The following is a 12288-nucleotide window of genomic DNA, read 5'->3' on the forward strand; positions in this document are numbered from 1 at the left end:
ATTTCCCCAATGGACTTGTTTCGATGTCCTCCTCCTCTCCAACAGGAGCTGGCGATTGCAGTGATCCCTTTGCTCATGCAGAGTTTTTCCAGAATTATTACCCTGGGAAATAGATTGGTTGGTTTTGTAGTATCTAACTCATGGCTCTGCATAATTAGGCAATAAATATGCTGCTGGCTAGTGGAGAAGGGAAGGCAGTGTGTGACCTGCACAGCCTCTCACTTCAGTGTTCTCTCTTGCATACGTGCAGATTAATCAAATGTGTTAGAGATGAACCCCCCCTTCCCACTTCTGCAACCCCTTTGCCTAATGAGAATGACAAGGAAATTAGACAAAATTGGACTTTTTAAATTCTGAGACATTTTCAATTGAATCTTAAGACAAGTACAGTAGTTTCAGGGAAAGAAAAAAAAAAAAAGAAACTTATAATACTTTGACTATAAATGGCATTGTACAAATAAATGGCATCAAATTAACTAAATGCAGTTAGCTGAAGTGAAGGCTGTAATGGTGGAAAAATTGATGTAAAGTAAAGTGAAATGGCTCAGTAGGATCTGACATTGAAAGGAGGTTAAAAGCTATGTTAGCCAGAGACTGACAAAATCTAAAAGGCATGCATAAGTAAAGCTCTAATTAAGACAATGAAGACAGAGTTCCTGACCCAGCACTGCAATAATATTCTGGAAATGAGAGCTATCTGCACTTTGCCACCAAGGATTATAGAGAGACTGAACCTGTCTTCAATCAAGAGATGAAGAAATGATATTTTTCAAATGAGATTTTGTTGTTTCTGCTGGGCCCTGCTAGTGCAGAAGGCTTATCCATTCCATCAACTGTAACTTCAATAAGTCTTCCAGGCAGCTCCTTTCGCTCCTTGCTACACTCACTTTCAATATTGTCCAGAATTTTCCTTCATCTCCAAGGGCACCTTCACCTGCAAGGTTTGCCATCTCGGCGGGGTGAGTGTGAACGCAGACCACAAGCAGTCTGAATGGCACTGCCATCCTAACCATGCCCCTCAGTGTGGCCATTAACCAGCAAAGCCACCTTGCACATTGGCAGAACAGCAATGAGCAATCCCCAGGTATATCTTGCCCTCAGCTTTACTTGTATAAAGCTGAAGAAACTCCACATAAGTGATATTCAACAACAATTGCTTTATGACAGCAGAATATTCTATACACCACTTCAAAATGTACGTTATGATTAATTTTGGCCAGTTAGGTCGTCTGGGATGACATCCTAATGCTGTGATTATTTTCCTTTTTTCCTCCCTTTGGATTTCCCTGTCACCATTCTTTGATGAGATTTGCACACGTGTTGTGCTGCTCTCTACACAGAAGCAAAGCTGGAAAGAACATATAGGCAAATAACATATGCCAGTAAATGCTGTTTCCATCCTGTTATGTGACTATATAATGTATGCAATTTACTCACCCACAACAGGTGAACTTTGTATTTTTCTACCCTAATCCTCTGCAAATAGGCTGTTCAACACCTGACTGAAATGGCAGCTTGGCTAGTGCAAATCACAAGCACTTCACTGTAGTCAGTATCTCACTTAGCATTTGTTTGTTACCAAATTACATTCGCCCCTGCTTCCCTCCCAGTGTGATTAAACAAGTGATTTCAAAGTTAAGGGGATCCAGTGTTCAGATTTCAACACGTATAGATCCATTCTGCTCTTCAGAAAATATCAACCATAATCTTAATCTTCTGGAAAATAGCTCTCAAAAATACGGAGCCCAATATATTGCTGCCAAAATCAAATGGAATATCTCTGGCACCATTTGTGACAATAGTATAACTTGATTTAGGAACACTGTTTAGATTTCAGTTCCTGATCTCAGAGCGTAGCTGCTCACAGCTATCTTCTTCTCCAGTGCTTTCCCATTCTGACCTTGCCTTCTCAAACACAGACTAAACAGAGATTAAAATAGCTCTTTGCACAATCAGTGTGGAGCAGGCCCAGGGGATTTCTGCCAAGCCTGCTGCATGAGGACAGGCTCTCCTCAAGAGGTGCCCACTGACTAGTGCAGCATACGTTGTCACACTGAACATGCTCTTGCCTCCTTTCCTGAGCAATTCTTGGCACAGGCCGTCCTGGTGAGCGGCACAGGAGACAATGGCCAGCAGAAATAAACTCTCCTTGGGGCACGTGTGCTTCCCCAGAGCTCCCAGAGCACCGCCCTCAGCTGTGAGACTTGGCAGGAGGCAACACGAGCAGGGGTGGCTGGGGCTGGGGTTTATTAGGTGAACAAATAAAATGACATTTGGTCACTATTTCTAACGCAGTCCTTCTGTCACAGCAGGAGATGGCAACTTCATTTACTCGCAAGCTGACGAAAGCCAGAAAGGCAAAGTTGCCCGGCTGCTGAGCCCCGTGATTTACTCACAGAACTCTGCCCACTGCATGACCTTCTGGTACCATATGTCCGGCCCGCACGTCGGCACCCTGAAGATCAAGCTGCGGTACCAAAAGCCAGATGAATACGACCAGGTGCTGTGGACCCTAAGCGGGCACCAGGCAAACTGCTGGAAGGAGGGACGTGTTCTTCTGCACAAGTCTGTGAAACATTACCAGGTGAGTGTGGCCATCGTTCGCTACGCTGACAGAGATGATGCCATGGAGGCCTTGCTGGTCATGTTTTATACGCCTTAGCAGAAAATGTCACTGGAGGATTTACGTAGACAGGTTTATACCTACAGATGAGGTGCTGCTGCTGTGACAGTAATAATAGTGGCATATTTCATGGCATCTCAGATGACAGTGATACAAGCAATTTGTTATAGAAGGCCAAATAAATACATTAGAAATCATTTCTCATCTGTCACAAAACTGCATCCTTGCCACAGTTTTGCTGCTGATGTAGAAGACTTCAGTGAAGTTATGACATTATATACATTCACGTTTGCATGTGTAAGTTCAGAAAGACTTACAGTGCTGACTGACAGGCCACAATCAAAGTATATGTAATATGGCATCGTGACAACTGGAGACGTGTGTTAACAGCTAATTAAAATTTCCTGAATGCTTCAATTGTGTGTTAACATGAAAACAATGTGAAAATTATCTTATTTTTCTAGGTGGTTATAGAGGGAGAAATTGGAAAAGGAAATGGAGGAATTGCTGTGGATGACATTAATATTGACAATCACGTAGCACAAGAGGATTGCAGAAGTAAGTACAAATAGGAAGAATGTATCGATATCTCATCTAAAATATGATTTATTTAGGTAGCTGGTTGGAGGGGTTGGGGGTTTTTGGTTTTGGTTGTTTTTCTTTGTTTCTTTTTCTGTTTGTTTGCTTTTTCTGTGAGAAAGGGACACATAATTATTGCCTATATCGGAAACTTTGCACTGAAAACACCCTGATTTGGCCCATAGCTTAATTCATAGGCTGACCTCAGTACTGCAGTGATGCTGTCTTTTGGTTCAGAACTGGCACCCTACTGATGGGTCACAGCGCATTCACATCCTCACATCTCTCCCTGTATTTTTATTGATGTACTCTTAAAATTATTCTGCTTTTCCTAATGCTCTTACCTGACTTAAGTAATGCTCAAAATTCCAATTTAATTTCTTCACCCTTTTTAGGTCATTTACCACTTGAAAACTATCCTAGGTTTTTTAAAGCACTGTATCAAACCCGCATTGGATGTGCAAGCATGGTGCAATGGCCCCTGTCCTGTCCTCTGCTGTTCTGCAGCTCTGAGGTTGCTGTGACTCGTTTGCTATAGTCACCAGCTCCCAGACATATATCACTGAGTAATGTTAGATCATGGCCTGTTCCGCATCTGAGCCAAGCTATTCTTGAGCCACTATTTCAGAGGTTTTATTTCTGGCCAGTCTTGAGTTATTCCAGTCACTGCTGATCATATCTGCATTGCATACTGCATGTAATTTGGCAGCAGCACCCGCAGATAAACACAAGAAACTGAATCCTGTCCTTCACGATGGAGATTAAGCAATGACTTTCACATAGGAGAGGAAATAGAACTGAGAAGCGTCGGCATCAGAAATATAAACTTACGCCATCTGAGTTGGCAGCACAACTGAGAACAATAATAGAGGGTGTTCCTCACCCTTTGTGGCTAACAGCCATTTGGGGATAACATGACAGGCTTCTACTACATGGTAATTTCATTGCCAAATAAGAAGACTGTACAGTCTCTTCATTGTGCAGTCCATCTCCTGGGGTTCATCCTAGGCCACCAGAGTGACTATTACCAGGAAAGAGAGGCAGGGCACAGTGCCCGATCTTTCTGTGGTGTCCTTCTTTCAGGAGCCAAAGCCAAAAGCTCAGTCTGCAGCCCAAACATGAGTGGTCTTGCTGCAGTCGGTGAAACTGTTCTTGTGATTAACTATGCCTTCACTGATGAAGTGTTATGGAATTGGGCTCCAAAATTGTAAATACAATGAATGAGATGCTAATTTATCACACTGATTTCTCTTTCCTAGGCATGGAAAACCCCTGCTGATAACTCTAAAACTGTGCCAAGATTGGGTGGAGAGGAGTTTTTAAATCCTTTTTTCTCCATTAATTTTCAGAGCCCATCATAATGAACAGTTCTGTCAAGCTGACATAATGATGCTCTGACACAGAAAAATCTGCTATACCATTATTGCCAGCATGATAGTCAATCAGTGTTTGTAACCTTAATAATCAATGTCAATTCTCTTTGCTTCATTAGAATCAACTGATGTGGAGAATGAAATAGATGAAGAAGACCCAGAAAGTAATCAAACAGGTAAAAATTGTGTTATTGTTACAAGAACATGAATTTAAAAGTGTATTTTCATGTGAATTTTTGTATTCTATTTATCTATTTATTTATAGATTGGTTCTCTTAACTGCTCATAGTACTAGGTTTTTTATTTATCTAGATCAAATACTAAAAAAGCTTATACTTATACTAATGATTTCATATTTTAATTCTTCTATGCCACACAATCTTACAGACTTTCTATCATTTATAACTATCTCAAACATTTAAAATTATATTTTTATATATTTGTTACATTGCATACATCTATACATACAGACACTATAGATCCATAATATTTTGTTATCTAGAAGGCATGCCCAAAGCTGAAGAAAAGCTATCATTATATCTTACAATTTATGCCTCATGCGGTGTCTAGGTAATTAGGCTCAAAACTCTTCAGGCTAATCATTTCTCAGACCTTGCTGAAAATGTCATTTTATGACCAGTCTACCAAAGCATTATCGTTTTCAATGATGATAGCTGTAAATGGATCATTAAATGGATCATAATTGTCATATTGTCCCAATAATAAAATATAGTCGCATTTTTTCAGGCATAGAGCTTAGGTGTTTTTTTTTTTCCTTTCTGTTACAGTCAGTGGGATTGTTATCATTGGTTTCAGTGAAAGCAGCATTTGTCCAGAAAGAGTTTTTTGCTTTTCCTGCAACAATTAGCAAAGTTTATAAGTTTATTTTATGTCCTTAATAAACTCAAAGAGGTGAGGGAAAACGTGATACCCAGTGAATATTTACACAAGGGGGCAGAGTGCTCTGCTGTGTCAGTTCTGTCCCTGTTTGCATTTCAAGGTCCAATCCTGAAGTCAGTGAAGTGGAGATGGACTCAAACTCGGTGGAAATTCCTGATCAGTGTCTAAGACTATAAATATTCACACTGAGCTGTATAATATTTATTTAACATTTTGGAGCTAAATACCACAGGCAAAATATAACCAAAAGGTCTGGTTATTCATTCCCAAGACTCCTATGTAAATCAAGACAGAGTCAGACCCCTAATATCATGTAGCAGATTCAATGACTGAAGAACAGTATGAAGAAATCAACAACTATTTGGGCCACATTATAGTTTTCAGCTGCTTATGACTACCCTCCAGGAAGCTAGCTTTTCAAATTATGTAGCAATTTATGCCAAAAACTTTATATTCTTTTTCTAAATTTCCAACTCATCAAACAAAGCTCTAACTCTAATCTGTTCTGAACATTTTGCAATTCTTTACTCCGTTTCAGGGTTTACGCCTCGATATCATACAGATGAGGACTACGATGACAACATCTCCAGGAAACCAGGCAACGTCCTGAAAACCCTAGATCCAATCCTTATTACTATCATAGCCATGAGCGCACTTGGAGTGCTTTTAGGAGCCATCTGTGGAGTTGTCCTGTACTGTGCTTGCTGGCACAATGGGATGTCAGAGAGGAACTTGTCTGCACTGGAGAATTACAATTTTGAACTGGTCGATGGTGTAAAACTGAAGAAAGACAAACTAAACACACAGAATTCTTACTCGGAAGCATGAAGGTATAAAGTGAGTGGAGAAGTTTCAGAGAATCGAGATGGAAGGACATAGCTCGGTCGTGCTGGGGAACTGTTGATCTTCTTTTACTGTACAGGCTGAAAAGTGCATTGATGACACTGAGCCAAGCTTTTCTCAGGAGCTTCAATGAGTGTGTAACCGATAAACATGGACACCAACCTGTGTTAACAATCTGAATCATGTACAGTCTGCTTTTTCTGTTGGTTTTATTTGAAATAATCAAATGCTGGTGTTGAGACCAAGTATGATTGACTTATAGTTCATTTTGTCTTTCTTTCTCTCCCTTTCTTTTGTTTTCTGTTAATGGATAATTTTGTTTTTACTGTGCAAAATCCAAGATGCTGTCACAAAATGTATTCAGTGGGGTCCTTTGGATGGACATGCTGTCTGTAGCTCAGTGCCCAGAAATTATTGGAGTAACAGCAATTTAGTGGACTCCTGCACCTGTATTTGTGTATAATTGCTCGTGTTGTGCATAGGCAAAGAAGGTTTAGGATGTTTTTGAAAGTACTGCTGCATCAGTACCAATATAGTGTGTCAGCTCTGTTTACGAAGCAATACAGTCAAATTTTATTGATGTTTTTCAGTGTTGTACTAAATTTTGTGCTTGTGAACTCCATAAAAGAGTATGTGCCATCATCAGACACAACTGGTAACCGAGTGTACTGCCTAAAATCGAAACAAAAAAAGTCCTTGGCACTGGCTAGTGTATGTCCTCTCAAGTGCCTTTTTGTTTGTACTGCTTCTCATTGTGTTAACATTGACTACAGCTCTGCTTCTCTCCAGTTGCGCCCTTGTCTTTAATCATATACTGATGGCTCACTGACTAAAAGAAAAGTATATTTTAGGGTAAGAAAGTAGCCTAAGCAAGGCAACGGCTAATCAGATTTGACCACCTGGCTCGATTGTTCTGCTTTCTGTATTTCAACTTCATGTCTCTTGACCCTTTTGTATAAAGCTGCAATATCCCCTTTTATTGTTCTTTCATATAGAATGTATTTTCAAATGTAAAATCTCTCTCCCTTTTTCTTCTCATTCTCTCTTTCTCTCTCTGAGTAGATTGCATAAACATTTGCCATTGCCAAGGAAAGAAAACTGCAGCTTTAACTTGCTGGTAATGGCAAAGGATTTTATTAGAGTTTGTGTTAAAAAAATAAGGGAAAATTCTTAACTTTACCCTCCAAAGTCGAACTTTGGGTTTCTTCTTAACAGCATAAAGTGACAGTATCTTTTTTCCTGAAGTCATGAAACACATCTTTTATCCTGAACAACTTGCCTGTTAATTACACTAGGGAAAATGAATCCCTCACTGAAACAATTGCCTTTAAAATGAGAAACTTTCCTCCTCTTGCCACTACCTGAATCAGACTTCTGTTCTCTCAGTAAACCTGTATTTTCATGCTAATCAATGCTAATTGGGCTTGCACATGGGTACTGAGGGCAGAATAAAATCCCACAGTGCATGTAGGGGATGTTCGTACCATTCTGTTGTATCTGACTGGCATCTCATACCACGAGGTTTCTGTTTGACCAGAAGTGCAGATAGTGATAGATTCAGTGAGCTAATTTAAGCTGTCAGGAAAATGTGCTCAACAATTATGTGGCAATTTTTTAATATTTAGGGACAAATATTATTGGACAAATAATATCCAACAGCTTATGCAGCTGGTCCAGAAGGGTAAAAAGAAACAAGTATGTTGTGCTCAGGAGAGCACAGGAGGAGGTGAGGGGGCAGAAGGTTTCTCCCCTCCTACCAGTGTGAGGGCAGCCCCAGGCCATCTGCAGTGACCTCCACAACACAGCTGGAGCTGGGGAGCTTCAGCCAATGCAAACCTGGTGGAAGGAGTGTCCTGCGAAGTCCTGAACTCCTTCCTCACTGAATTCCCTCCACAGAGCCAGGGAAGTGATTGTGACTTCTGGAGTTAGTCCTTTCCAAAACTGATTTTGTAGTAGAGCAATGAAGTATCCTGCCCAGGGTTAGGACTACAGAAGGGCTAATTCACCAATGAATTACTACAGCAACAGAATACACCCCTATTTCTCAATTAAATGTTTTGAAGCATATCTACCAATGTAAACAATGCTAATCATAAAACAGAAACTAATCACAAAACAGAAAATCCCGTGGAAACCAGTAACCCAGAAATTGAAGAAGAGGGAGGGAGACTAAAGGTTAAAAATATGAGGTAGGTAGTTGAAAATATTTTAGAGGAAGACTTAATAGAAAAAACAGTGGACAGTTGCAACTTCAAAGAACTCCTAAAGCAGAGACTATAGTGAATATTCAAACACACACTTCAGGTCATCATACCTTTACCTAAATTGTAAGAATTACCTCCCCAGGCTCTAGACCTTGGGTCATCCAGAAGGTGAGACGGAGCACCTAAGGCCTGAAAATTAAGCCCAAAATTTAGACCATGAAATGGCCCAAGTGACAAGCTCACTTTGGCAGAGGCAGAATTTTCATTTATGTCTTACAGTGTAAGTTGACCATCATGGTATCGCAGCAGCTAGTTAATTAACCCAAAGATAATGGATTTTTCAAAACTATTTTCAGCATACCACCATGTGCTTCAGTTGTGTTAGGATCTGCTCTCCTTAGCTCAAAACACTTCTAGTCCACTAGCCTGAGAGTTACATTTATATGTTGCCTTGAAGAGAAAATCCCACCGGGGAGCCCAGATGCAAAACTTTTTGAAATATTCCCATGGATTTCAATAGATTCTGGACCAGCTAGCTCTTGGTCTTGGTCTGTTTGAAGAGTAAAGCTGGTGGTTGTTTGTTTTTCTGTAATATTTTAACATACTGAGAATAGTAAACATAAAAAGAATTGTATCTCCTTTGTGGTCTTCAGACCTTACTATGATAATGAGGATCTAGCACTGAAGATTTGATTTCTCTGAAGGTAATAGAATGAAAGTTGCCCTTCAAAAAAGGAAAAATGATACTGCAACTTTACATTGAAAAGTATCTTGCACTGATAAATATATTTAAAAAAAATTATATGTTTATAAAGTTATTAATTTGTAAAGGCAGTGTTACAAAATGTTCAGTTTATATTGTTTTAGATTGTTTCATAATTTTTAAAGTGTAAAATAACATATTTTTTTCTTTATTGAAAAACTATAAAAATCTTCTGTAGTAAAATGATTTCATTTTACTGGTATATTATTGCTTCATGTTTTGTACCATCATAAAACTTTGTGCAAATTTTTTTTACAGAAATTTTTATTTTCTATGACAATATGACACTTGTAAATTGTTGTTTCAAAATGAACAGCGAAGCCTTAACTTTAAATGACATTTGTATTCTCAGACACTGAGTAGCATAAAAAAAAAATCACATAGAACTGAACTGTAACTTAAATTTCCAAACTATGACTACTACATTCCAAAGAAACAGTTGAATTAAACATTTTCATAAAATATCCCATACCTGATGTATTTTATTATACTAAAATGGATTTGTTTTATTAAATGTCTGTTTTTCTTTAGAATCTTGCAACAAGCACAATGTTTTAATCATGGCTACACTTGTTCGAAGGCAATTAGTTAGAATAAAAGTTAGGATATATCTTGCTAGCTTTAGGTATTTACTGGACGTTTCTAAACTTAAGTTTCTCACCTAATCTGGTTGTCTCAACTATCCTTATGTACAATGGACAGACACCTCGGTAGGACAGTTCATTGTTTAGGGTGGTTTTAGCAGCATGGTTTTAATACTAAGCGCTTTGCACATTAAAATTTGTCAAATCTTTATTTTGCACTTATGAGCAATGCACATACTGTCAGTATGTCATTAGTTTGAGTGCTCATGGACATACTTACCTCAGCTACTTTGCTACTCCTGGGAAAAATATTGTGCTTATTACCATATTTTTGATGATTGTGATACTTGAAGAGAAAATATCAAATCTTTTTTCCTTGAGAGAGCAGTATTGTGGGTATGGGTTTAAAATATGAGCTGGAACTACAGCAATGCTTCTAACAAAACTTTGCTTTGTGGTTAGAGTGGGGATTGCTCTTGAAAACTAGTTGTAAAGGTTGTTGTTCATACAATCACTAAATCCAGATTCCTTAGGAATGTACTTCATTGCATTCTGTTTGTTTCTGTGATAATCAGCCGCAAGGCATTTTGAGGGAAAATAGATGACAATGGAATTAATTAGTGGGAAAAAGAAAAAAAAATCTATAAAGTGAATCCATTGAGGATGAAGTTGAGAAAAGAGAGACAAGTATTTCAAGTTAAGAAAATTGTCTTTCTTTCATTTAGGGGAAATTGATTAGCCTAGAAGCTAATATTTACTTAGCACTAAGCCTTCCATTTCCCACACTAAAGAGACTGCATGAAGGAAAGACAAAAATACTGCAATGGGTTCTGGTAGTGAAACCCACCATAACCTCTAAACTTGGAAGAAAATAGTGACCAGATGGAAATAACAGTTTGTTCATCTAAAGAAAGCCAAAGCCAGGAGTACATAACTCTGAGGTTCAAATATTAGGGTCATGGTCTGCAAAAAGGGTCTTAGGCAAGCAGACACAAGCAAACGCTGTCATTATTTTACAAATCAAAGAAACCAGCCCTAAATCAGCAGCCATGTAGCTGCAGTGCTGGACCCAGTCTCATTTCATTGCCCTTTAGCAGAACATAAAATATGATTATACAGCAACAGGCAGATGCGCAGGAGAGGCAGGGGCAGCCCAGCTGCCGTACAGTTGGGTAAGGCCCCTTGGCATCACGGAAAGGACAGTCATGCCTACGTGTACAAGCCTGCCTGCTGGGCCGAACCTACTGACCCCAGTGGAAAAAGAGGCTCCTCAGTCCTCATAAACTGCCTTCTGTGAGGCATATGAGGACTTATCAAGTGCTTACTAGCATATTTCTAAACTTGATCCCCATATGTCTTTTCTCATGTGTAATTAGTCTATTTTTAATTCAGTTCTCCTAACCCACTTTCCCAAAGTCAAATGTCCAATTTGGTTTTGATTTTCAGATCACAGGTAAATTTGCAGACATTATGGTTGTTAGATCCCAGAACTAATTCCCTTCCTATTCTTTAATTATCCTGTCCTTTGCAATGCATTATGCCTAACAGCATATAGGTTCAAGCAACATTAATTTATTAGAGCTTTAATTTCTTCTTTTATACTATCTTATGCATCGTCACCCATAACCACAATTTTACCTACAAGTGTTTGTTGAATTATAACAGTGTTTTTTTTTTTTCCATAGGATACTTTGTATAGCTGTTTTCTTTGCCCATTAGTCCCCCTGTAGACCCTAATTGGTTTTCTACAGTAGGTCAGTTCCCTGTATACAGTTCCGTTTTCATAGTTACACTCATTCAAACTGTAATCTTATCACCTCAGGACTGATGGTGCCTCAATGGTTATAGCTGAAAATCTCATTAAAAAATCTTCTGGCACTTTTCACAGATGGATGGATTCTTATCATGTTTCCAAACCTAATTTCACCTTCAATAATCATATTCTCCTATTTAAATTTACATTGTTTTTATTCATCTTAGGCATTTAATTCATGTCCCTGTCACTGTGCAGCATCACTGTGCACCATGCACTGTGCTTCCCCACAGACAGCTGCATTTTCATCATCGGGTGAGCTGGATCCTATTGAAAAAGGAATGACAGCTCTACTGGAGTGCCATTGGTACCAGAGAGAGAGAACTTTTTCACTCAAAGAGGCAAATGGGTGCAGACGTGCCTTTGAAGACCCAGGCAGCATCTCAGGACTGTAAGATGGGCATTCTTCACGCATTATTTTTATCTTGAGCACCTCTATTCCCTTTCCTCTGTAACATGTTTCTCTATGCCAGTTTTCTGCTTCCCTCCCTTCCCAAACACTTTTACATTTCGTATTACTAAGGCGTGCATAGCATGAAATAGCCTTGTTCAGTGCCCACATACTCTGTGTCAGAAGAGAGGAGAAGAGCCCACTTCATCCCACCA

The 12288-nt window shown here is 39.1% G+C and overlaps 1 protein-coding gene across 2 annotated transcripts in view; it reads left to right on the plus strand.

Annotated features, from left to right (window-relative positions):
* The window catches only part of NRP1 (neuropilin 1), a 112948-nt gene extending 103194 nt beyond the window's left edge, over positions 1-9754 (plus strand). For both annotated transcript variants that reach the window (XM_048076533.2, XM_048076534.2), the window contains exons 15-18: positions 2313-2584; positions 3088-3181; positions 4695-4751; positions 6014-9754. In XM_048076533.2, the coding sequence (XP_047932490.1) occupies positions 2313-2584; positions 3088-3181; positions 4695-4751; positions 6014-6303 (713 nt within the window). In that variant the 3' untranslated portion in view covers positions 6304-9754. The remainder of the gene's footprint in view (positions 1-2312; positions 2585-3087; positions 3182-4694; positions 4752-6013) is intronic.
* The last annotated feature ends 2534 nt before the right edge of the window (positions 9755-12288 follow it).

Source organism: Anser cygnoides, chromosome 2 (assembly GCF_040182565.1).
Source record: "Anser cygnoides isolate HZ-2024a breed goose chromosome 2, Taihu_goose_T2T_genome, whole genome shotgun sequence".
In the NCBI taxonomy this organism is placed as follows: Eukaryota; Metazoa; Chordata; class Aves; order Anseriformes; family Anatidae; genus Anser; species Anser cygnoides.